Below are 27,118 nucleotides of genomic sequence, written 5' to 3'. Positions count from 1 at the left end.
CATCACTTAAATCATCACTGACATTTTTGTGACAACTTTTATTGATGACCTTATCCTGACTTACTGCACATGCTCTTATTATTCTGCTGCCAGTTTTTAGTATCACACTCTAAAATCAAATGTTGTTTTCATTTTTGTTTGTGACTGAGTATGTGCATGAGATAACGATCATTCTGGTTATCATCATGTGTTCAAAAAAAACCCACTGGGTGGCGCCACTAACACAGTAAATGCTTTCCCTTACTTCATTCAAACAGAACGAGAAACAGAATGAGTTAAAACACTAGAAGTGTAGTAAAGGTGACTGCTAAACTCATGAAAACATGTAATTCTTGAGTTTCACACAGACCCACCCACTGAGGTCCTCACACCCACATATAAACCATGTTTCCCCACCAAACAGTTAAAACTGATGAAGCTGCCTGGAGGAGCAGCGAAACGTCTTCAAAGAAAACTCTACAAGTCCAGAAGCCTCGCTTCAACCCCCTGAATGTAGTGCTTATGTTTATTCTTGTTAGGTCTTATGTGTATACTTCAGTTGTTATTTCAGGGACGCCTGTGCTTTCACATTCCTTACACTGAGTCAGTGTTCTGATGGTGAGAAACACACCGGGAGGTGTGTTTCTCACCACACACACACCACACACAAATGGACACATTTTATCACCTAGCAGTTACTTTTCAGCAACAAAGGAGCTGTGTTTAAGGGCGAAAATGAATGTAATTATTTGTAGTCTCATTATAGACACATTAAGTATTTGAAGGTCTGTTTTGTGTGTTCTTGCAGGGTTGTAACAGTGGCTGTGTTGCAAGCATTTCTGACTGTTTGTCCAACTGGTCTTATGACTGTCAGCCTGCCATCTGCAGCCGTGTGGCTGCTGCTGAGCTGACAAATGTGTGCAGGTGACTTCTTAGCTTTAATTCAAACCTATTAGCAGCATTCATTCTGCCGTTCATGCAAACATTGGATCATTGCAGCCAATAAATACATGAGGAGGAGAGAATAAGTGTGATGAAAAGATCACTATATCAGTGTCCGTGATGTCTGTCAATGTCTGTCAACTTCAGTTAGTCCACAATTACTGTAGATTGACCCCAACAAAGAAAGCATGGAAAGTAGTTGAAAAAATTTCTGATCAGACGCTACCATAGAGCTGGCTGGACTGTCTGAGAGGTCTGACCTGAAGACTGTCCTCAGGGCGACACCATGCAGAAGCCGCATGCATCCATGGTTTCTACTACACACAGCTTAATCGCACAGTAGGTGAGTGCAGACTTGCAGGTCTTCAAGGTTAAGTCTGCAACAGCAACATACACCTGTGACCACCCAGCCTCTGCATGTCCACCTGAGATATCTGAATTTTGAGGGTTTTTGTTAAGTGGCCTAATCCTCCACTGTGGGGCTTTACGTCAAAGTTACATGAGAGTTCAGTTTATGTTCAGTAGAATCAAAGACTCTTCTGGGACAAACTTTGGGGTCATTTTAACTCGTGCTGTATCTCCTCTGTATTCTGAATGCTTGTATGCTCTCACACATGTTTGTGTAACATTGTTGCCTCCGGTGTGATTCTGTGAAATGGGACAGTAGTGAGCAGCTGGTTGTGCAGCAGGACGTGTGTCTGTTGGTGATGTGCGCTGTCCGAGGTGCTGGAGCTGAGGCGCCCCTCTTCATGTGTTCTGGTTACAGTGCAGCTCTAAAGCTGCAGCGCCTCACAGCACGACTCTGTGCTTATTCTGAGGTTTCCTTTCCCTGCGGTGTCGTGCCATGCTAGTGTTAGCATGGAGCTACATTCTATGAAAAACCAACCGTTCCTCCCCCGTTCTGCTAATCAAGCTTAGATTAGAAACACCTCAGCCTTTTTTTGCAGCCTGCGTGCCGGGTTCAGCCGCGGTGAGGAGGCGGTCTCTTTAAAAGGAGCAGGCTCGGACGTCAACGCCGTTTAAGACATGTGGGTTCGGCATCCAATAGCCTGAGCAGGGTTTGAGTCAGCCCCTTTCTCACAGGAGATCCCTCTCTGGTGAAGACCAGCGTAGTCGCGGCTGCCACCAGATACAGATAGGACCGAGGTTTCCTGCTCACAGCTGCAGCGCCACCAGCTCATCTCTCCTCAGCTTAGAAACCACCGTGTAGCAACCATGTCTGTAGCGGGGCTGAAGAAGCAATTCCACAAAGCCACTCAGGTAAGAGGACGCCGTGTCCTGTGCGCCTTTCGTGTGGAAGTGTCACGCTGTGAGGAGCAGTGTTAGACAGGCCTGATTCACTCATACTGTTGGTGTAATATCGACGTCTTTGTGCTGTAGCTGTGCTCCATCTTCTACCTGCTGCTCCCCTTTGCTCATGGCTGTCCTGGTGCTGAGTGTGCTGCAGCACTGCACTAACAGAATAATTCATCACTTATGTAGTAGTCTGCAGCCTCCGCTTCAGTTTACTATGCTTATTTAATGCGTGACGGGAGGACACGGTCATGTATGGGCAGGTTGTGTGTGCTGGTCCGGGGAGGCACAGCAGTGTGATGGTGGTGATGCCGTCAGTTCCTCTCAGTACCCTTCAGATGACATTCCGCACAGGAAAGCATCGTGCGCCTCATGGCAGCCCTTTCTCTCTTGGAATGCGCACGTTGTATCCTTCAACGCAGGACGCTGTAAATCAGCGGGTTTTTTTTTCAGCCCACGCAGTGGGAACTCCGACGCGCACCATGTTATGCAATCGTTAAGTGCGCCTTGGCGGAAATCCGCTCCTACCAGCAGCGGCGCACCATGACCTCTGCGCCCTCTAAACGCACTCATCGCCTATCGCTGGATGCCAGTGATAAATTAAATCACGTCCTGTTCATCTGATGCTGAATCATCCTTGTATCAATAGGTGTAAGCCCGTTCCACATGAATGCATAGTTTAAGGTTAGGCGGCCCTCAACCCATCCTGACTGTCTTGTGTTTTTTACTCATTTAGAGATGTCCAGTAACTGTAGAGCCTATCAGAGTGAGGTGGGGGTGCTGATGTCCGTAGGGGCCTTTATGGTGAAAGGCATGGACTGTCCCTGCAGCTCACCAGGGCTTTGAGTGAGTTTTATTTCCGGTTTTAGCTGGAAGCTGTGATGGAGAGGTTGTCCGTTTGTAGGAGTGAGTCACAGTGACACTGACAGTCAGCTTCAGGCCCAACGCAGCAGGACACCTGGAGCTCGACTGAGTCACACACACACACACACACACACACACACACACACACACACACACACACACACGCTTCGTATTGCACTTCAACCAGCTTCCATCAGCTTTATAGTTCCACCTCTCTCTGCATTATTCTTGATTCTTTACTATTTATGAGCAGCTGTCACAGCTGTGAGGTGGAAGGCTCTCCACCATGACACTAATAAAGCCATATCTGCTGAAGGTCACTGCCTGTGGTGAAACAATAGACTCTAGTGCCATATTTTTATTTGATTTATACTACTAACATATTACGTTTCATGTTCTAGATGATCACTGTCTTACACAGCACCGACACACACAGCACACATTCCTGAATAGCAGACCTCCAGTGTCTGTAAAACGTTCCTGAAAAAGAGGAAGAGCTGTTAACACATTTCTCAGTTTTAATCAAGAGCTCATTTTTTCAGATTGGAGGTAGACAGCGGTCCACACGGAGCATTAGATGACTGCACAGATTGTGATAAATCTGTTTGATGAGTCTATTGTCACTTATTTGCCTGCAGATGTTCCTCTACTGCTCCAAATCCATCCTGTGTGTGTGTGTGTCTGTCAGTGTGTGTGAGAGGTGGCAGGTGCATATATGAACATTGATATCTGTAAATATGCATTCAGTTATGTGGCTCTCAGTGTGCATGCATAATGAGGTGCTGTCAAGTGTGTGAACGTGCAGCAAGATTGAATTTTTTTTTTAACGCATAACTGTTTTCATTACTGGGTTTTATTCCCACTGTGATTCAATCAGCTCTAGGCTTACAGTGAACTGTCTCTGTGGTCTCCTGCTGTCTGCACCACAACACGCACACACAGTCTTATTCCTCAGACTCCCAGTAGCAGAAGGCGCCCCTCAACCCCGCTGGTCCTGTGCCACAGCTCTGTAATCCAGACCCAGACTCATAGCAAGAACCCAAGCAATCTGGCTACTTCCACACAGACACACACACACACACGCTGTCCGGCCATACTTTGAAACCCCCCCCCTGCCCAAACAACATGAGGGCATCAGGAGATTAAGGGTTGGGCCCGGAGGATTTAGAATAATCAGACAGGACTTTGGGGGAATCGGTATCGATGGTTTTATTTTACACAGTCCTTTGCTGTTTTCTTGTTATTATGACTCAGTGCAGCTATAGCAGGAGTAGGAGGGGGCAGTGCAGATTTTCATCAATCATGGAAGCAAAATAAGAAAATACTGGTTGCAGCTTCTTAAAATGAATTGAATTGTGGCGTTCTAAATTTTATTTGTAAATTTTATGTATAAATCCAAGGAATGTTTAAGAATAAAAATAAGCATGCAAGCATCACTCCAATTCAAAAATCTGCGTATATAGGAACAGACCTCATGTGCTGAAATGCTGCATTAAACTCTACAGCCCAACCTGTCACTAAGTGCTAATTAGCTGTGCTGCTTAGTGTGAAGTTAACTCTTCGGCACCTGTTTTGTTAAATCCTCATATTAGTGGAGCTGGTTTGCTGCATTTCTTCATTACAGCCTGTATGGATTCTGCTGAGTGGAACGGCTCATAAAAGGCAGGATGCCATGAAGTAACTGGGATTTTATGGGATTCACACACACATACAACCTCAGTTTCACCTTCTCACATACATCACTGAGTAATTTATTTCACACAATCACATCTTCTCTGACAGAACACATCTCTCTCTCTCTCTCTCTCTCTCTGTGTGTGTCTCTCTCTCCTTCTCTCTCTTACCCAAGGACATGGAGTGTGGTGCATTAATAATGGTGGCCATTTTAAAAAGAAGGGAAGCATGGGGCATGAAGGGCAAAACCCCGCCGGTTCAATAGAGATTACTTTTATTTATTAGTTCACCGAGCCATTCATTTGTCGTTCTCATGTTAAGTAACAATACAGTAGCTTACAGTATAAACTGTATGTAATTAGAAACGACAAAACCTTGTTGTTGAAACAACAGTGTTTTTATCCGTCATATTTTTAGGTGATTGCCTGCTTATTACATCACATTATCTCCACCTCAGAGTCAAATGAGTCATGCTTAGAACAGATGCTACTTTCACCATTTCACCGTCAGCTAATCACATGTGCATAAACGCATGTGACGAACGTGTTAGTGCGGTGAGCCTTTTTATTTGTGACTGTCTGGTAATGGTTCATAAAATGAGGTTTGTTGTTAATCGAGGTTTAATGAACACATTTTGGTGTTTCTGCGGCTGCAGAGAGCACCTTTTTATCTCAATGGCATGCTGCAAACAAGGAGGAAAAAAATGTGTTCATTAAATAGAAACTGCAGGAGAGAGAGAGGAGGAAGATGAAAGTGAGAGTGTTTGGCAAAGTGTGCCAGAGTGAGAGAGGAAAACAAAAAGAGGAGTCTCTGGGGGTCTCGCTCCTGCAGCTTTTTCAGATAAAATGTTGTCTTTGCTTCCTGTCAACGTCAGAAAGAAGCTGACAAGTTTCTTTAACTGGTTGTAGCTTCCCACGGATGTTCATGTTTAAATGCAGAGTCTGTAGGCACCTAAGTGTGTCAGATAATATCTGATTAATATGCATGGTTGTGTTTATTTTTTACATGTACCACCTACTTAAGATGCTTTCTGGTGTGTTCCTGGCTGCAGAGCAGCAATGTGTATCAACAGTAACATAATGCACAATAACTATCTCAGTGATATGCTGTATTTCAGCTGTTGTTTTAACACAGTGATGCCTGTGATGTGTCGGCGTCATGAGGAAAGCTGGAAAACAAAGCTGTTCTGTTTGGAAGCCAAACACTCAAAACTACTGTAAATGTAATTGTGTGTGAACAGTGTGTATTTGTAATCCTGGCCTGTTAGATGTCATAGTGCCAGGAAGCAGGTATCAGATCTGATAGCATATATTTCTTGCAGCCCATAATAGAGAGCAATACTTTATTTTGTAGTCAGTCCTGGTTCCACTACAGATTTCCCTCTATGTGTGCCGCATACTGATGCCAGTGTCACCTTTGTTGTTTTAGTTTGTAGCTATAAGGTTAATAATTGAACACCGTTTATGCTCTATTCAGATTTAATGCTATGTGTTTGCACAAACAGACGTTTGCAGCATTGTATCGTGCCTGTATATAATGTGCAAACACTTATGTGACCATGCATAGATATACATCCATCCGGCTGCCTGGGGGACAGCAGTGGGGTCCGTTGATGTGGTCGACGCCTGCAGGGTTTTAAGGGCAGCAGATTGTGAGTGGGTGACTCATCCAGCCTGGATCTTCACTATGCCGACTGCAGTGCAGCGTAAAAACAGATCCAGCTGGGAGATAACAGATGGGGCGGGAGGGACAAAAAGTGTGGAGTGAGGAAAAAGAGTTAAGAGAAGAACAAGACAGAGAGAAAGAGAGCGAGAGAGAGAGAACGCACCCTTGAGCAGGTAGGGAGTGGCAGAGAGGGAGATAGGGAGAAATCAGCCGAGAGCATGTGGAAAATAGATCTACAGGGATTTACTGTTCTGTAGGCTGCAGGAGACATTTCAGCACGCAGATGATATTAGTGTCAAATGGAGTTTTTTTTCCTTTCTTTTTTGGATGTGTAATGAGCTACTCTTTTATTCGGTTAATATATATATAAAAAACAAGACAGAGTAACCTGGAAAATATCACACATCATACACTGATTAATGTTGATTAATTATTTGTCAAAATATTCATCAATTAACTATTTCAAGCTCCAATTCTGGGAAAACAAAATGGCAGAGAAGCTGGTTGCTGCAGCTCTTGTTATGTTAGATAAAATTGTAAAAAGATAAAACTGTTACACATTGGCACACATTACTTCTGAATAAAATAAGGATGTGTGTCTTAGGAAGCGTCAGAGGTAGCTGTGATGATTTTAATGTCTCCTGATGATTGCATGCTATCTCAACACATCCAGATTTGGCCCACTGTGGATCAGCAATGCAGTAAAAGTAATGCTGCACTGGATCAGGTCCAACAGTACTGAACCTGCAGCAATCTACCCCCCATCCTTTTATCTTAAATTATGTGCTTCCCTCTACAGATACTCAAAAATCTAGTTACTGCAGTAGAGAGTTGGAGCCCTTTTCCTTCACTGTGTGTTTGCGTGAACTTTTTAAACTGCCATACGTTCTTTGTCCTCCATCTGACAGCATGCTGTGTGTTTTCCTCAGATTGATGATGGCTGCTCCCTTCCTGAGGGACTCTTTCAGTGGCTGTCAGAGATGTTTTTCCACATATTATTGCTGCAGTAACAGCCTTTTGAGTAGTGTGAGAGTCACCTCCATCAGAACACATTCAACAAATGTTCTCATTAATAGTAAGAAGTCATTTATAAGGACTAGAACAGAGGATTTGTGGTCTGTGGTATCAGTTTTGATTGTAGTGCATTTGCAGCAGTCAGACTTCTCAGTGCTCTGACGTCAGCTTTGTTCTGGGGGTTAAAGACAGGCAGCTTGTCCTGTCCTATTATTAGCCTGTCCTGTGGTTAAACAGTGTAAACGCTGTGAATAAGAGCACTGGCCAGGTAAACTCATTAAACCTCCTTTATCCAGAGCAAATTTGAATGAACAGTGATTAGCAGTCAGAGAAGGAACACTGCTCAGTAAAGACGGCGCTGCCTGCAGATTTCTTACTGTGACAGTCAGAGGTGTTTCTGGCCTCTAGAAAATGAGGCGCTGCTTGTTGTGGGGTTTTTTCTCGTCCTCTCTCATCCTCTCTCATCCTCTCTCTCTCTCTTTTCTCTCTCTGTTTCTCTCCCAGCATCGGTATTCAGGCTGTGGTTGATGTTTTATTCAGGGCTTGTATATTATAAATTCTAGGCATCAACCACTGCAGGAGAGATGAGAGATAACTTGAGGCTGGAAAAGAGAAATTATCAGCCGCATTAGATGTAATTAAAGACTAGGAATGCATAGTAACATCAGCATTAAAATCATCCATCGCCCGATGAGACTGAGATTTTAGTGGATAGGTCAACATTGACTAAGATTTCACCTCAGTGAATGCATCAAAAATGATGTTGTTACATCAGTGAGTGTGTAAAAGGGTCTGTATGTCTGCAGTGTGGAGGCTGTTAGTGTCACAAACTGCTAGCATACCTGCCGTCTGCTCGTGATAGCTTAGCATTAGCATTCCATTAACATGACACTTTAATGATCTATTTAAGAAGTTAATTTTTACTATAAGAAAGGCTTAATGTGGAAAAATATGTCAATATATCCATGTCGACAATCTGCTAAAAGAGCAGTATTGGCTGTTGCAAAAATTAAACATCATGCACCCCTATTAAAGATAGTAACCATTTGTTATGCTTGTTGAACATTGAATTATAACAGCACCGCAGATTGTGTGTGATAATTTCACACTTAATATTCTTGCACAGAGCAAAGCAATTTACTTCAACAAATGGAAATAACACAAACTATGATAAGACTAAATTAACTCCTAATATTGTCCCAAATGCGTGCACACACCCACACACACACCCTGCTGCTTTAGGGACATCCAGGTCACGTCATTATTAGCTGAATCTATAACCCAGACAGCTGCAGCACACCGTGCTTTCACTGCACTGATTACTGGCTTTTGTTTAGCTGCCAGTGTGGCGTGGACATGATGCAGGGCACCACAACATAATTTGCAGATAGGGATGTGTTTACAGCCAGGCCTTATGTAATGATGTGTAATGCATTCACTTGGGGTTAAAGGTCAATGTCTAAAGTGAGGTCATGAAGTGAGGTCGTGTTCTGAAGTCAGACACTGTTTGCGTAGGATTGTTTGAGCATCACAACAATCCACAAATGGACAGAAATCCCCCCCGAACAGCAACAGAAGGCCTGTAACGAGCCAACCTGAGTCAGTCTTTAACTTTACACTTTAATGAACCTATGTACCCACAATCCCCTACTGCCTGCTCACTACAGCCTGCTGTAGGTCTGTTCTGTGTGGTCAGTTCATTGACTGTTTGCATCATCTCTTCAGTACCATTAATTACATTGTTGCTGCCTGTTGCACAGTTAAAACGTGCCAGCCCTCTGCATAAATATTGAGCACAGCATATGAATGTACATATGAGACTGCTCTTTGTGATGCATTGTGGGATACGTTGAGTCCACTATAATAAGGTTTCATGATTTTTGCTACCCATTTGGACAGTATCACAAAACAGATAATGTAGTGGTCTTAGGGAGTAGGATGATGTGGAAGTGTTAGAAATTGCAGTTCCCTCAGCAGCCTGTAGAGGCTGCGTCTGTATTTGTAGTTTTGGCAGACTGTGATGCTGCCAGCAGTCCCACAGGGAGAAACCAATGGTTGACGTCATAGAAGCTTTGTCCAGAGTGTTTTGCTCTCAGTGTTTTGGACGCAGCAACCAAAGGTCACTTCAGCTGTCATTTACTGTTTCATTTATTGTCTGTCTACATGACTGACATGAGCTGAAGATGCTGAGGAGCAATGCAGTGTTAGTGCTACATTAGTATTATAAGTGTTAGGTTGTGACTCTGTGCGACCCTGCAGAGATGTATTTCCTGTTTTCATCTCTCATTCACGCTTATTGCGACAAACCTCACGATACATACATGAATCTGTTCTGCACATGCTCCATCTGAAGAAATATGAGACTCTGCCTTCCACAGTACTGGACTCATTAATGGGACAGGTGTTTGAGGTTTAGGGAGAAAGAGGGGAAAGAGTGAAACAGAACGAATGAGAGGAAAGAACTGTGAAATGTAAGAGCGAGCTGGAAGAGATGAGAGGAGGAAGTAATGGAGCTAAGTGGTGAGAAGAGGGGGATGTTGGGAACAGAAGGGAGAAAGCAGTGCATCACGTCCTCGGTCTGATGCCTGATTTGGCTCATGAGGGGACAGTAATGAGTGGAGGGAAGGAACACAATGTGCCTTATTGTACATACACGTCTGCTAAAGCAACTTTCCTGCAGTGTTTCAGAAGGGCAGTGTGTATTTTCATTTGAGGATGTTCCCTCAGTGGAAAAGCTGTTATTTGATGTCACACATACACACACACACACACACACACACACATTAGACTTGCTTGGCCTGTGCACAGCCAGCTTCCTCCCACCAGCTGCAGAGCTGAGACTGAATGGCTTGTCAGGGATTATACTCAGATTAATCAGAGCACAGTGACTTTGCATCATATTGGAGCTGTGTGTGAGTCAGTCAGAACACTGCAGCGGTAATCTGGGAAACGTGCTGCATGTACTGGATGAGACCACCACATGCACCATGTGACAGTCATGATTTTTTATGAGTTTTATTTTTAGGTGATTTTCTCTGGGGATTTTAGTGCTCATACTGATTTTCATACATGGCCTTCTCTTTAATATACGAATGTGATATAAATCTGCTTTTGTTTTTGCTTAATATGTAGTAATTAATCATAATCACACATTGACTATGATGTAATTTTCCCCCGTGTTATTGTTTGTTGTGCAGCTCGGTAATTATTTAATCCGTGCTCTGCATAAACAAGCCTTCATCACCTTCTATACATATAAACTCTGCTTCTGAAAACATGCCACAGGCTGAGTTATTTTTCCACCGTTCATACTTTATATGACAAACACCACCTACACACACTGAGCCACAGATTAGACACCTTAAATTAAATACAAATGAAGGAGAGCTTTTTAATTAGGAGGAGTTTGCAGCCATATTTGTAGGTGTGTGGCGTTCACAGCTGTGTAATCAGGTGCAGAGGATATGGAGATAAATTAGTTTAAGTAGATGATTGTGTGCATTTCCCAGGAAGTGTATTAAGAATGGAATAAACTCATTACTGCTTCTTCAAATCATGTATGAAACCCATACTGATAACACAACGTGCCACCTTGGATACCAATACAGTTCAGTTCCCCTTTCTTAAATTGCATTCATAGGACTAGTTGTACCTGTGGGTTCTTATGTAATTGGAAGTCATGTGCAGACTCCCTGTGAGTTGAATCCTCAGCAGATCCTTTATGTCAAATAAAGATTCAACCACGAATAACCGAGTATATTTCTCCAATTTTTGTTTTGCCTCAAAATGGAATTTTTGGTGTAAATTCATGTGAGGAAATTATTTTTTTTAAATAATTAACTATAAAATAGAAAAAGAAGCTCAACTCTACTCATTAAAAATCTCAAAGGATATTGAGATTGATATGTATTAACACTTCATCCTTAGTTGCATTTTATTTAATGTCATGAAGCAGTAAATGTGAGTATGATGCCCATCCTGTGCAAATGCTCCACACAAAACCCAGATATGGATTTATTTCTCCAAACATGGCTGTGACACCTGAGCAACACTGTGAGTGAATTCTTCTAATGTGTGTTTTGTTTTGTTGAAGTAAAGCAGTTAAATAGATGATTACACACAGATGATAACTGAACTGGGTTAAGAATGAAGTATTTCTATTCTATTCTAATACTTGTTTCCCTCAGTGCTCTTATATAATGTATGTAGAACCAGCATTTGTATCTGCAGACAACATTTCTACAGATTTTATGGAGGATTTATTTTCTGCAGAGCTTTCCAGTCATCGTGGATAAAAAAAATAAATGTAAGCTTGATGCACTGAATGCAGAAGCCATGTAAAGACACTTACAGCAGTGCGTTTGTCTGAGCTGCACTTCATACATTATTGATTTAACCTACTTGCATTGGCACAAACACAGCACCACTGAACCTGTATTAATTCAGCAGGACTACCTGGGTGTGATTATTAAACTGAGTGTGTGTGCGGGTTTATTAAGGCTGCACAGCCTTTAGCAATTTTTGTGAGAATTCTTATAGTCAAGCTTTGGTTTCACACCTGAAGACGAGGTCACAGCATTCAAAGAACACTTGGTGGCTGTTTGAGATTTTCATTTAAACCTGTTCTCACTGCTGATTTTAAAGGACAGCAGATAATAGCTTTTGCTAGAAAAAAAAGTAATAAAAAATAATTACATAAAAAATTGGAGGTTCAGACGGAGCCATCAATATTCTGTTGTTCCATTCCTTGTCGCCTCCTGTCATGACCTTCTTTATGAGCAGGAAATCTAATCAAAGCAGACTAGTGTTGAATAGCAGATAGTCAATATCACATATACGTGATGTCTGTGTGCTGTAGCCTGTCAGCTTTCCCTGCTCGCTTTGGGTCATAGCAGCTTCTGGTTTTAATCATTCTGTGCATTCTGTGCATGTTGTGAAGGTGTGATGTGTTTGTGGAATCAGTTTTATTGATTTTAGTGTAAATACTTGTTTCATTCATAATTTTGTTGTTTCTGAAAAATAGCGTGAGTGACATCACTGATAATAATAAATATTCTACACGGCCGGCAGCGTTTTGTTCAAACCCAGTTTGACGTCGTGTTGTGTTCAGGAACCTTTTTGTGTACAGTCTGTACACTCTTCACCGATAACAACAGAGCCTTGTTTTCTCTGTTTTTCTGCAGGCGTGCTGTCACAGCATACACAGGCTGACATACTGTCCTTTCCACTTACATGTTCTGCTGTTGCTCCTGATTCTTTGTAGCTCACATTGTTTCTCATCATCTCTCTGTTATAACGTCTCCTTGGCTGTCAGTTAATGTCTAATCCTGACCCATATTTTATTCTGTTAATGATAAACTATTATACAGCAGTGTGGTGCTTTAAGCTTATCAATAATTGTTTGATATACAAAAGAACACACTCGTGTTTTCCATGCATGCCTTGTGGTGTAGTTTCCAGGAAGAAACAAAAGTCATGTAGGTATATTTAAATCTTTTTCCCCCAGCCAGTCTGAGGCTAAACATTTGTGCAACAGCACCAGAAACCTTAATGCAAGCAAACACACCCAGAATGCACCAGGCTTAGCTTGTTGCTTCAAAATACTTGTAACATTGCAAATGATTGTGCAGCTGCCAGTTAAACTGACTTCTACTCACATCGACTCCACCTGCAGTCACTTCCAGTTCGGGGCAGCTCTGCACCTCTGACCTCACCAGCTGGTGGTGCGTGACTCTGTGGCTTTGTCCTCCGCTCATACAAGTGCTCCAGAGTCCATCATAAGGTTCCAGTTCCTCTTTAAATCTTACACATTATATGATACGTTGTTGGTTTCCTGGCATAACACCAAATGTATTCACACCTATTCTTTGCAACAGCAACAGCAGATAGACTCACAGCCTCCATGCATGCTGGTGATTGCACTCTAATGATTGCCCAGAGCTGCTGCTGAAAGCTACAGCGTTAGTGTAGCTAGATTTGAAGGTTAAACAGGGGCTGCAGAGGATTGTAATTCCATCTGTCACACAGTGTGTATGTCAGTGAGTTTCACACCTTTTTATTGAGCTTCATTATCGATTAATGGCCACGGTGCACTGTAGGAAGGCTGTTTTTGGCATGGACTGATGGTGGGTGGCTACATCGGGAAGTTGAGTGATGAATTTTTGTTATTTTACTAAAGCAAGAGCAGCAGTTTGCCCATGTGAGTACATGTGTGTCTGTGTGTGAGAGAGATTTGTGTAAAAGGTCAAACACCTCCTCAGAGACACAGAGCAGAGAGGGCCTTTCCTGCTCTGAAACACCTGCAGGCGTCAAGAGGCGAACGCAAGAGGACCAACACTCATAGATGATTGGATGTTGTTCAAAAACTGACATAAGGAACACTTTAATCATGAAAAGAGTGCTAATTAAAGATACTCTAATGTCATCTCTGCTTAATAAACCGACAGTCATGGAGACCTTTACACTGACAGGCAGCAGTAATCTTAAGGTTAACTGATGTAACCATAAATCTGAGGATTTCAGCTGTTACGCACACATACAGCACAGGCAGCAGTCTGGATCTGAGCTGTAATAACTATCATCAATACTGATTTTCAGTGTTCATTATCTCTGTCAGTGCCATCATTACACCCACGCAGATTTAACTCAGAGCTCTGCTGGGTAAACATTAAAGTGATATTACTATAAACCTACATGTAAGATGTTTTGTTGTTTGGTCCTCTGCAGCTCTCAAAGCTCTGTCATTATCTCTGCCGAGAGACACACTTCGCGTTTGAAATGGAAATTGCAGAGCAGCAATCGGAAAGAGAGAACCCAAGTGTGTCGTTTATGTTCTACATTTCACATGTCTGTGTGTGTGTCTTAGAGAAGTGAGTCACTCCATGTGAGGGTGAAGTATCATTTATAGAATCATTGTTTCAGGGTCATGTCTTTCTCTGTCTGTCTGTTGGTGACTGACTTAAATGAGTAATAATGCCGGAGCTTATGTTTTATGATAACAGCTATAAAAGTTTATCGCAACAACTATAATAGTTTAAGGCACATACTGTACAGGACAGGCACAGGACAATAACCAAATGAAATACTTGATCACCATGTAAACTTCATAATAGATGTGGTTTTATCATAAAGGAAGAATTTGTCTACTCCTGGACCACAGATCAGTATCTCATCACAAATTGTGAAAATAGTGCACACACGCTTTCCTCAGCATGTCATCATTTGTGTCGCTTGTGCGTCCGCTCATCCTCCATCTTTGTCTGATCATCATCATTGTCACGTATCCCAACGCTCACAAACTCTGGCACGCTTTCCTCACACACAATGCCAGCTGGTTCTCACCCACCACTCCCCCTCCCTCTTCCCCTTCCTCCCCCATTTACCATGCGTGTGTACACACATATATCTCCCCAGCTACAGACTCATCCCTGCTGTTACATAAGAGCCATGCAAAGGCTTACAAATCAGATTACAATAGCCACAGGCCACACACTCAGGGAGGATAGAGGTTAGTGAAGCAACATGGCCAACCAGCGGACTGACGCTGGCATGAGTTTGGACAGAGAAACAGCTGGCACTCTGTCTTGTCTGGGTGTTTGTCCGATCAGTCTGTCTGCCTGCCTTACAGGTATTGAAAGGATTGAACTGAGCAGCTAGTTAAAGCAACACTTCTGGCACCAAACAGAACTACAGTTGTTTTTTTCTTGTAAAAATCACAACCAGCAGTGTATTTTTGTTCCTTTCCACTAGTGTCACCTCAGGCCTTGATGGATTAATATCAACCTGAAACAGCTGGAGCGAGACCCAGCCATCCCCACACTGACTGGAGAGCACAACATGAGAATGACAAAGGGATTTTCCTTGATTCTACGAGAGCACGGTTCTATTCTCAGAACAGTCAGGACATTTATAGGTGTGAGTCTAAAGAAAGGGGTTAGATGTATTCACAGTTAGGATTAGCTGGTTTTTATAGTCTAGATCTAGGTGATCTGAAGTCAAGGGCTAAAGAAGTGAAACCAAAGAGGAGGTGCCAATAACTGCAGTTCTTTAAATGGCCACTTGAGGCTGGTTCCAAAAAAAAAAAATCAGACCTCACAGACCTTGATGTTAAAATGCCTAATGTTACTGCAAAAGTAAACAGGCTTACAGCCTGGTTTTGGTCATGATAGATCATGTCCCCTTTCTTTGGATTCACTGTGAGGCTGGTGACGTCTCTGGTCAGTCATATTGGACTGAGGGTAAAAAGCTATGATGCAATGGGTCAGTACAGTGCTATGGGGGATTCTAGCTTTAACACAAATATCTGCAAGTTTAAATTTTCATTAGTGGGTTTGGAATTCAAAATGTGGATTTTTTTTTTTTACTGCCAGCTCACGTTTCAGTGACAGTAAAGTCAGGTTGTTTTTAATTATTCAATTATTTATTATAGAAAAAGTCTCCATACTAGAGAAGTGCATTGGAAGTATGATTTATAGACCGAAATGTCTGTCTGTCTGTACCTTCTCAATCTACCTGAAATCATCAGTCCTTCATTTCTAAAACCCAACAGGGTTTCCAAGAGATTACTGTCAGGAAAGGACAGAACAGGTACAACAGGCTGTCTGCTAATCGCTGCTTTCCACCAGCTGCAGTTGCTCCTGCCATCACTGGTGTTTAAGAGTATGTGTGCGTGACTGAGTTGCTATCCAGGGCTACTCGTTGGCTTTCCCTCTGGTTTAACTGCAGCAGTGTAGATTTCAGTTTAGGGGAATGCAGTCAAACATACTGTTGAGTCATGGACCAGCAGTGAATATAGTCAGAGCTGTGTTGCATGAACAAGAACTGTGAGGCCTTTATGTCATCTGGAGGTGTGAGGAATGAAACGGGTGTGATACAGGCAAGAGAAGAAGAAAACAATGTGAAAATGAGGAAAGAGGACATGGAACAAACATCTTCTGGGCATTGTTATGCAATTTATTTTTTGGCTTTTCAAGGATTTGCAGTTCTTTGTCATATCCCCCCAGCTGACCCGAGCCTTCCTGTTTTCCCTGCTTCTGTCCTCTTTTAACATCCTTTTTTTCTCTCAGGACATACAAGGTGAAAATTGAGATTCACAAGGAAAAAGGGTGACAAACACCTCAGTTAAAGAGAACACAGAGAAATGTCTGTTGACATGTCCCCACAGAGGGGGAAAAGGGCAGTAAGGGAGCAGGTAGGTGCAGCAGGAGTGGGGGGGACGTTTCAAAGCTGTCAGGAAGAGTCAGATCCTCCTGGTATTGTCCAGCAGCAGGGGCTGTCCTCCTAATAGCCTCACTAATCACTCTTGTCATTTTTAATCTCCCTCTTCCACCCTGGGCGTATTTAAAGCAGGGGCCTCCATGTGCCCGGATAGGATTAGACTAGTGAGCAAGAGAGGAGGAGGAGGAGGTGAGGCATGGGAGGCATGGGGGAGGAGAGTAGCAGCAGCACAGCAGCAGCAGCACACTCCTACTGTGACTCACATTGGGCGCCATGTGACTGATGCTAATGCTAACAGAACATTTTGTTATATAGGCCAGTACAAAGATGATGATAGGCTAAGTGTTTGTGAAACAAATGAATGATGTGCATTAATATACAGCAGATGTACATGGGTTAGTGTAGAGCTCGTTTTATAATTCCAGTGTCAGTCCAGACTGAAATTTTGCAACATCTGTAGTGGAGATGAATTACTGTGCCTCTTTGATTTGTCTGTTAGGCAGGTAATGATTCTGCTCATGGAAAGCTGCACCACATATGTTCTTGTTGGTGTTCCATACATGTTCACTAATTCAGCATCTGCAGGAATGTGTGTTCTGCACTGAAAATCTGGGTCATTTATCTTATTGTTCTTACAGATGTGCACACAGTCTCTATACAAACATATCTTTCAGTGGGTGCATTTGAAATTTATGTCACGCAGACAGAAGGAAATATAACTCCAACTTTAAAACGAAACTGCAAAACTTATTTTTAGTTTAGTGATACTAAATAAGGACCGTGGCAAACACTAACAATATTACCAGCATTTTGCAGTTGCATGTCAGTGTTAATGTTACAGTTACACATGGTAAGGTATGAAGGATTAAAGACAACAAAGAGAATCCATGAATGAATACCCACATTTTTCTGCTTTAGTTCTGTATTGTTCATTGTTGCTGAGGTGATCGGGACGGGAGTGAGGGAGTGTATTTGTCTGATGCATTTGTAGATATATGAGAAGCCATCATCATGTTATTTTATGTATGTGCAGATACGTCGCTGTAGTTATCGAACGCACTGCACTTTGCAGCGAGTAGTGAAATCTAATCCTGGACTTCTATTGAAAAGTCCCAAAAGAGTCTTTCTGTGTCGCAGGTTGGATTCCTCGTTAGCCTTTTAATAGTATTAGCTGAGGGTGTCTTACACAGGTGTAAAATCCTGCTGTTTATACTGCCAAGAGTGTCTTTATTAATCAGTGTGAGCAACTCTTGAAGAAAAGATACAGACGCCTCGCAGGTCAATTGTCTCTGCTGATTAAATAAAGCGGTGTGGAATCCAGTACCTGGTATTAGTGTTATTTTGAGGGACAGTCTAGGCAAAATTAGTCAGCTATTCATGCATATGCACAGTCAGTCAGCAGTGAATAAAAGAAAGACGGCACATTTAGAGCAGCACAGACTTTTCATCAGAGATCAGAGGTTTAATCTCCAGCAGTAATTGTTGACAAGTTAACCTGTTACATCATGCTGGTCCTCACCTTTACTATCCTCTGATGCTGTCACCTGAGGCTGTGTGAAATCCTAACTCATCCACTGTCAGGACACACACTGCTGTCTGGCCCAATGATGATGCAAGAGATTTTAGGAGAGGGAGGAAAAGCAGCCTGCAGCCTTTGGCAAGACATTCGGGCTATTCTACCTCTACCCTGCTTAGAAAATGTAATCCGGTCTGATTTGGTGCGCAGGGTGCCAGACGGAGGTAAAAATGGAGGATCAAAATGTGGTCTAATATCAGTTGTGACTGTTGGTATGGTTGTAAATCTCAGGAGGTCTTGGATGCCTTTAGGCACAGAGATAACAGCTCACCCTCAGGATGCAATAACTTCCTTTAGAGTCTTTTCCGTACTGCACCACACTCAGGTCAAATTTCTCTCTAACATTTAAGTTATCTGCAAAAATGTTAATGCTGATTAGTGAGAGCACACTAAACCAAGATAATGAACATGGTAAGAAGACTACGTTCATTTACCTGCTCTTGGTGTTCGTGCTTATATAAGTATTATTCAAAGCACATATTTTATAAATATATTGAAGCAGCGTAGAATACAGCAGGTCCAGCAGTGAAGTAAACCTGCAGAGCTGCTCTTTGTGCAGCTTGCAGAGCAGCATCCTCCTCATGTATCATCCCTGTTCAGGACAGTCTTCCTAACTACGTGTGTGCGTGAGGCTGCAAATTGTGACATCACCGCTTACATACCATCTACGCCACTACTGTTTCCCAGCAGCCAACTGTGCACTCTAAAGATCTCTTTAAGGTCCGCTTCCCACTGCTGCTCAGTTCACCTTGTCATGTCCTTCCCCTGCAGGGAGATGAAGAAAGAGGAGTAGGTGGGCTAAGAGAGACAGAAAAGGGAGCGAAAAGGGAGAGGTTAGCTGCTGCATGGAAAAAAAAAACAAGATCAGTTCTGTGTGAAAACACGATGACATTGGTGGTTCCCCTCGGGGTGGTTTTAGATCACTGGTTCTCTGGCCATTATGTGATTGTGTCACATTTACATGGCGAGTGTGTGTGTGTAGTAAATCGCTGGGAGAAGCAGGATCAAGTCTTGCTCCTGCTCTGCTGTGACGGGCTATATAAAGTAATTTAGTGTAAGGACATCTTGGCATGCATCTTCCCTCTATCACTGTAGTACATTGCTGTCTCCTCACAAGAGCAGCTGAATTTTCTGCACATTGAATTTGACGTAGGACTATATTAACACAAGATAAGGATGAAAAGCTAAATCTAGTGTGATTGGTAACAATCATCTCTTCAATAATATTATGTTGCATTAAGGATCAGATGTAACCCAGAGCTTGGATTTCCTTGCGTGCCAACCTGCTAGCTGCAGGCCACCATAACATGTAGTAAGGACTCTATGTAGAATCAAACCTGCTGTTATTACTACATGAGATGAAGAAGCAGCAGCACTTAAGAGAGGCAGTGTGTAGTAAACACTTTTCAATAAACACTTAAATCTTTATTTATTGCTTACTCAGGTGAATGAGAAAAACATTTCAGGCACTGCCCATAAACACACGCTGTATTTAAGTAATTAAGGTTGTATCTTCACTGACACACAGGTTTCTGCAATATGGACATGCTAGTGTCTCCTAGTTTGCCGTCCCTGAGTCCAAACATGGACGCCTTTGGCTTCTAAACACCAGGAACTCTTTCATTTTATGAATTCTCACCACTTCTCTTGCACATGTTAAGCTTCATGCTGACGTCAACATGACGTCTTGGTTCAGAACATTAGTCTAATTGGCAACATCCTGCAGAAGCACAGTTATAGTGAGTGCATTATTATTAGTATTACCAACTGTTCTTCACAGGTAGACATCATGAACTGCATGTGTCAGTGTGATAAAAGTGTCTGCTCATATGACTCATACAGGTCACTGTTAAGACTGTGGAGATGCAGGTGGGTTCTTTTCAGCTTTAGTTTTTATAAATAATTGGTCAGATTTACATGTGAGTTACACACAGCTGCCTTGACATAATATACCTGGTTTAAAACAGATCAGTGTATAATTAGATAGCACTACATCTGTGGCATACCTGTAGGTACTATGCAACCACACACCTCCATCTCAGTGTTTCCCCCACAGCGATGCTGCATGAATCCCACATCCCTATTAGTGTTTGATCAACAGGAAGTTACAGATAAAACATCTGGATACACCTGATACGCCAGGCATGGGCAGGTGTCTGTCTCCATGGCAACCAGCTGAGGAAGATTTGTAGATGCTGTAGTGATGCCTAGATGAAATTTAATGATGGGAAAAGCAGCTTTCTGTGTGTGTGTGTGTGCCAGTGTGTGTGTGTGTGTGTGCCAGAATATTCAGTGTTTCACAAGTTGGATCAGAAGAGACTTTGCTATGATGACTCATAGAGCACCAATCCTCAGAAAGTCTTACACTGCATAAACTTCTGTCACAGGCTTAGTCTTATAAACCTCCCTGCTGTTTGTCACAGATCATCCTTCTGCAAAAATATATCTCACTTTCACAATTATTTAGGAAAAAATGTCAGATAAGCAAAAAACATTCAGGAACCAGATATTAAAGACTCTATCCAAGAAGTACATGTACAGTGTGGTTCTTCTGTCCTTCACTTGGGGACAGACTTCTTCCCCTGACCTTAGCCTTCATGGTTCCTTTAGTCACGCATTGTGACGTTTCCCAAAAGCCTTTTTTGTCCTCCCTCAGTCCACCCTGTGAGGGCTGCGTCTGGCCTCGTTGTGTCAGATTGCTGCCCCCTCAAGGCGTCTGGTTATATCACAGGGCGGAGCTGGATGGTGGCAAAGCTGGGAATATGATCAGCAGACAGAGAGTGAGAGGATGCTTCGAGGGTCAACACTTGCAGCTTATTGGATGACTGTATAACAGAACTCTCCACATAAAACACGATGGAGCATCTCAGTGTTCAAGGCTGATGTGATGCTGAACATCAAAAACAGTTAAATAGGTTTTTGTGTTTACATTTGTGTTGTTTTGATCCGCAACAACAAAAAGTCATTTAAAGGAAAGGAAGCCTTGTAACACCGAAACTGTTATTGTAAGAGGCTTACAATGATGTTGGTTAAAGCACAAAGATAAACTAATATTTGTGAATTATCATTATTATGATCTCAAAACAGTTTCCTGTTTTATTGTGAAAGGTCCGTTCCCTTGTGTGTCAGTGTGATTACCTGCCCTGATTGTGTTCACTTGTGTCTCACGACCCCTTGTGTATTTGAGTCTTGTGATCCCCCTTGTCCTTGTCGGTTCATGCTGTGTTCCCCGGTGTTCCTGTACCTCCTGTGTGTTATGCTTTCTGCTTTGGTTTGGATTGTTTCTGTGACTCCCTTAGACTCTTTCTCTTTTTGTACCTTGTTATTTTTAGTGGCTTATTAAAGCTCACCCTTTGTTGAACTCCTTATCCTTTGAGTCCATGTTTGGATCCTTTTTGAAGCCCCTACACAACATCATGTCAGGGACCGTGCATACAAATAATTTTAGTTTTAATGAAGACTTTCCTCATTGGTGTGTTTTCACCATGTTTAATACAATACATCATTTTTCAGCATTACTATTTTTGCTATTTTGCAGCTATTATGCTGATCCTGAACGAATTTTCTGCATTGAGAACTGTTGAAATGACTGGTTTCTTAATATTTGGAGCATATTTTCATCATTGACAAAATGTTTTCTTTCTTTGTTTTTGCAGAAAGTGAGTGAGAAGGTTGGAGGAGCTGAGGGAACAAAGCTCGATGAGGACTTCACTGAAATGGAAAAGGCACGTTGGAACCCTTTATTTCTTTTATTTATCACCTCACATTATTATTAGATCTATCTACATTTTTAGACAGATTTAATTTGTTCCATACATGCACTGTAGATTCTCTTTACACCCAGATAAAACCCACAGTTTCTCCCCACAGTAAGGTTTATCATGGTTTTTCAATGTAGCAGTGAACGCACCATTCTGAAAAAGGACACAAAGTTATTAAAGGCTTGTCTTACTCATCAAAGAATACTTTTGTTTAGATTTTTTTATAAAGATTAGTAAATCCATGAGTTCTCACCTGTTATATTTTGTTTCCTGCCTCACGTTTTGTGATAACAGAAGGTGGACACCACCACTCGAGCAGTGATGGAAATCATCACCAAGACCACCGAGTATCTGCAGCCAAACCCAGGTAACACACCAGTACACCAGCTGTAGACGTATATATTTAGATCTCCTTCCCTTTTCCCTCCCTTTCTTATCCTGATTTACACATTTTTCAGACATGCCCCTTCTTTGGATTGCAGCATGTTCAGATGTTTAGCCTAGAGATGTTTTTCATGCTTCACTCTGTCTTCACAGCCACCAGAGCCAAGATGAGCATGATGAACTCCATGTCACGTATGCGAGGCCAGGAGAAGGGACCAGGCTACACACAGACTGAGGCAAATCTGGGGGAGTCCATGCAGAGGTTCGGCAGGGAGCTCGGAGAGGAGTCTCACTTTGGTGAGCTGCAGCACAGAAAGTCTGACAAACACAAACGCTTTTTCACAGGCTTCACAAGAACAAAATGGCATTCTATTCCCTCAAGGACGCAGTAACAATGTCATGAAAAATGAATGAGCCTGTTTTCCAGACAAGATGCCAGCGGTGTGCTTTGTTATTTAGTTCGGTCCTACCCAGGTCTAGCCTAGCGTAATCTGCTAGCTGACCTCAAGGTCGCCTATGCAAATTCAGAGGTCATATTGGATTATACAGTTTTGATTATCCTTGTGTTATGAATGTAATGTACACAAATATAATATTGCTAACCTCACAACCTCAGCACAGATAAAAGTGTGTGCACCCTGTGTGATCTCTGGCGCCCCCACCAGTGAAGAAAAAAACCCCAGAGATTCTAATATGATGTTACTGAACTTACATCATTTTACCCATGCACTGTCCATGAAGTAAATGTACATGTTTTTAGTATTTGCATGTGTTTTTTCAGGCATTGCTCTCATTGATGTTGGAGACGCCATGCGTGAGCTAGCAGAGGTTAAAGATGCTCTGGACATGGAGGTGAAGCAGAACTTCATCGATCCTATGCAGAACCTCCATGAAAAGGATCTGAAGGAGATACAGGTACGTGCACAGATTTGTTTCCTACACAAATGAATAGAAGTCACCTTCAGGTCAAGAGCACAGATTGACCTTCTGCTTGTCTCATACAGCATCACCTGAAGAAGATGGAGGGTCGTCGTCTGGACTTTGACTATAAGAAGAAGCGTCAGGGCAAAGTGATGGATGACGAGATCAAACAAGCACTTGAGAAATTTGATGACTCCAAGGAGATCGCTGAGCAGAGCATGTTCAACCTGTTAGAGAGTGATGTAAGAGCTGCTGCCATCTTAACTTCACACTCACACCCAAGTCGATCTTCTCATAATTACCCTTACATGCATCCATTATGACACACTTCACATATTAGAAGCCTTTTGGAGTGCCAAAAGAAGTGGCTTAGCTGCTTTTCCCACCTGTTTTTTTTTTTAAAAAAACATATGTGGGAACATATTTTTTGTTGACATCTGTACGACAGACAAAACAAATTAACTCAACATATCACCGTTAGGTTGGAAAAGTGCATTTTCACTGTTTCATGGCATTTGCACTGAGATGAGTCTTAAAGTTTTAAGTAGGAAGTGGTCACCCTGCTGCGTGGATGTGTGGTAGATCCTGTGCTGTGTCTGTGGGTGTTAACAGATTGAACAGGTGAGCCAGCTGGCCGCACTGGTCCAGGCTCAGGTGGAGTATCACAGCCGGGCTGCTGAGATCCTCACACAGCTCTCCAGTAAGATCGATGAACGGTCAGTGGACACACTGTACTTACAACTATTATGCACTGATGAAATAAAACTGCACAAACAAAGGTGATCGTGTTATCTGTGCTCTGAGGATTTTATTATCTTCCTCTGTTCAGGATAAGAGATGCTTCTGGCAAACCGAGGAAAGAGTATGTCCCTAAACCGCGTACATCTCTGGACTTCTCCATCAGCGAGAACCACAATGGAGGCATCCATAGTGCTCGTTCCCCAGGTGAGGCCAGCAGTACAAATCCCTGTTCAGGAAGCATGTGCAGAAACTATCCCTGTGCTTTTATATACACTGTTTATACAGGAAATACCTGCACATATACTGTCATTAAGGAATCTCAAATATAAGTTCATGTAGAGACACAATAATCTAATTTATTGTAGTTGTTTTCAAAGGATGGTTTCTGGACTAGTTTCCATTTATACATTCGTTTCATTTTTTAACTCTTTGTTCTGTTTTCATTTTTTACTGTAAATTCTCAAGTAAAAGCCAAACTATATTATAAGAGCTAAAAAGTTATTATAGTGCATTACAGCTCTTATTTAATCAATAGTGAGTGGTGATGCCTTCACTTTCTTTTGAACACACATCAGTAGGTAACATGGAAGTGTGCATGAGCAAAAAAGATAAATGCTCATCTAAGCAGTTTTATATTTAACAGTGTCTGTGAGGGCTGTTTTGAATTGGAGCAGTACAGTGTGTTTGAGAATTTACAGGTCATCCATTGTGATTGATGATGATCTTTCTTTTTCTCAGCTCTCGTCACATGTGTTAACAGTATTGACCTGCTCTGAGCTGATTATCAGAAATAAATATAACTCTGCACTCTTCTCTTTCCCACTATGATTTGTGTTTGTTGCTTTAGGTGCGAGGTCTCCAGGTGAGCCAGGTCAATCTTCTGCTTCTTTGTCTTTATGTGTGTGTGTGTGCGCGCGCTCACCACTTCATTTCTTCAATTACATCGTTTCATCTAAAAACTCAGAGCTACTTCTACTTCTTTCCCCCTCTCTGCCTTTATGTCGCGTCCTCTTCCCTATTTGCAGCCAGGTCTCCAGGTGAGATAAAGCTGAATTCTGGAGAGATACAACAATATCTCTTCATCCTTATGTCATCCACCTCTTTTTGATACTTTTGTTGTAAAAATTGTTTATTGACACAAACAGCAGAAAATCAAGTGCTGTCCGCTTGCCTCACAAAATCGACAATGACAATAAAAAGTGTACGAGCGGATGAGCATTTGCTGTTTCTGCCTTCTTCTCTCGTTATTTTCCTCCTGTTTCTTTGTCTGTCTGCTTCTGTTTGGATTTGTTACTCAACTCATGTTTCCTCTCGCTTTGCCGTTCACTGATCTCATCATTGCTGCGCGTCCTGTGCGTGTCCATCACTTCATTTCCATCTAAAAAAAAAAAACTCTGCTAAGATTCTGGTTTCACCATTATTTTCTTCTTTCCCCTTTGCAGCAAGATCTCCAGGTGAGCAAGAGTGACATGGGAAGAGATGCAAAATCTCTCGATCACTCTTTTCTTCTACCTCTTTCTTCTTAAAATGGACTTCTGAAAAAGAGTATTTGTTTTTTTATGTTTTTATTTCCAGTGCAGCATGTCTGCAGTGCTGTTTCTGTCTAACCCATTTTCTCTATTGTTAAAGGACTAGTCAGACATTTTTGGATATGCGCTTGATCTCACTATTAAGCACCATCTGGATGCTAAATATGAATTCATAGTCAAGAGACTCATATAACCGTTAGCTTGGCTCAGAATTATATAATTACTTTTTTTTAATAGAAAAATCCTTTCATGCCTTAAAAAGTGCTTAGAAGAATCTCCACATCTAGCCTCATTTATTATGCATGGATCTATGAATATGCAGGTGTGTCCTCACTTCCATATCTACTCAGCACTCTGCTGTTTGCCCCTCAGCCTGAGCATGCCCTCAAACTTTTCTTCTCCACACATTGACATGTTGTGATACTGGAGTAATTCGGCACACATTTGAACCTACATGTCCTCATACATAAACAGCAGAACATGAAACAGAGGGCAGCGTTAATCCAATTCTAGACTTACTTGTTTTTGGCTGAAGGCATCAAAATTGCTTGATCGGATTTAAACAACATTGTCATTTAGATGAAAACAGACCTTTTCACAGCACATCTACAGTGAGGTTTTTTTTTAGCTTTTTTTGACTACTGCTGAAATGAGTCCTATTACGATCACATAAAAGCCAGGATTCTGCACTCATGCACTCATACAGCAGTTACACACCAGGAAGGCTGCATGTGCAGGAAATCAAACCACCTGCAAGTAATAGACAACCTTTACAAATTACATATTGCTTCCTGCAGCTTTACAAATGTAACATGTTAGAGAGCATCATTAAACGGCTAAAATGCTGCTAGGGGCAGCTCACAAACATTTAAACTCCTCAGATGTAAGAAAGCATATAAACGCATTATCCAAAATGTTGAACTACTCCTTTAAATTCTGTTTGCCTAATTATAATTTGCGGTTACTGAAAGTCATGTTCTTTCTCTCCTGCTTTGTCTCCGCCTCTCTTTCCCTCTTTCAGCTCGGTCTCCAGGTGAGCCTTCACAAGCTTTTCTTGTGATCATAATGCTCCTAATCTATATGCAGCTCGGCACTGCGTCCTCTCGTCCCTTCTAACTCTCTGGCTTCCTTTTCTCCAGCCCCGATGGACCAGCCCTGCTGTCGTGCACTGTACGACTTTGACCCTGAAAATGAAGGCGAGCTAGGCTTCAAGGAAGGCGACATCATCACCCTGACCAACAAGATCGATGACAACTGGTTTGAGGGGATGCTGCATGGCAACTCGGGCTTTTTTCCCATCAACTACGTGGATACCCTGGTGCCGCTGCCACACTAGGACATCACCACTACCAGCTGTGTCTGCAATTAATCCTGGCCTCCAGTTCCTCCCCCCTTCCCCCAAGTCTTTCCAGGAACCTTTTTCCTAGACATTCCTACTAACCACCTGTACTCCGCTTTATAGGAGTCAAAGCAGCAACAACACAGTAATGAGTGAGATGATGTAAACAAGATTGATGATGAATAAAAGCAAGTATGCACCAAATGAGTGTAAAAAAAAA

General features: G+C 42.2%; 1 protein-coding gene across 3 annotated transcripts; it reads left to right on the top strand.

Annotated features, from left to right (window-relative positions):
* The first annotated feature begins 1,985 nt into the window (after nucleotides 1–1,985).
* sh3gl2a (SH3 domain containing GRB2 like 2a, endophilin A1) lies at nucleotides 1,986–27,118 on the top strand. 3 transcript variants are annotated; one of them, XM_028402855.1, is made up of 12 exons: nucleotides 1,986–2,181; nucleotides 21,880–21,948; nucleotides 22,279–22,351; nucleotides 22,522–22,665; nucleotides 23,150–23,283; nucleotides 23,373–23,531; nucleotides 23,902–24,005; nucleotides 24,119–24,234; nucleotides 24,878–24,892; nucleotides 25,473–25,484; nucleotides 26,581–26,592; nucleotides 26,699–27,118. In XM_028402855.1, the coding sequence occupies exons 1-12, from the start codon at nucleotides 2,137–2,139 to the stop codon at nucleotides 26,893–26,895; spliced, it is 1,080 nt and encodes a 359-aa protein (XP_028258656.1). In that variant the 5' UTR covers nucleotides 1,986–2,136; the 3' UTR covers nucleotides 26,896–27,118. The 3 variants fall into 3 exon arrangements, with proteins under 3 accessions (XP_028258656.1, XP_028258659.1, XP_028258667.1); XM_028402858.1 differs by lacking the exons at nucleotides 24,878–24,892; nucleotides 25,473–25,484; XM_028402866.1 differs by lacking the exons at nucleotides 24,878–24,892; nucleotides 25,473–25,484; nucleotides 26,581–26,592.

The sequence above is a fragment of the Parambassis ranga genome, chromosome 1, assembly GCF_900634625.1.
Source record: "Parambassis ranga chromosome 1, fParRan2.1, whole genome shotgun sequence".
In the NCBI taxonomy this organism is placed as follows: domain Eukaryota; kingdom Metazoa; phylum Chordata; class Actinopteri; family Ambassidae; genus Parambassis; species Parambassis ranga.
Note: the sequence above shows the minus strand (reverse complement) of the source record. Positions and strands in the feature narration are given on the sequence as shown.

What these genes read in the sequence shown, in the direction of transcription:
- sh3gl2a (XM_028402855.1), top strand. Translation starts at nt 2,137, where the DNA reads ATGTCTGTAGCGGGGCTGAAGAAGCAATTCCACAAAGCCACTCAG. An exon ending in ACTTCACTGAAATGGAAAAG is followed by an intron (nt 21,949 to 22,278) that starts GCACGTTGGAAC and finishes TTGTGATAACAG; the next exon opens with AAGGTGGACACCACCACTCG. An exon ending in AGGATCTGAAGGAGATACAG is followed by an intron (nt 23,284 to 23,372) that starts GTACGTGCACAG and finishes TGTCTCATACAG; the next exon opens with CATCACCTGAAGAAGATGGA.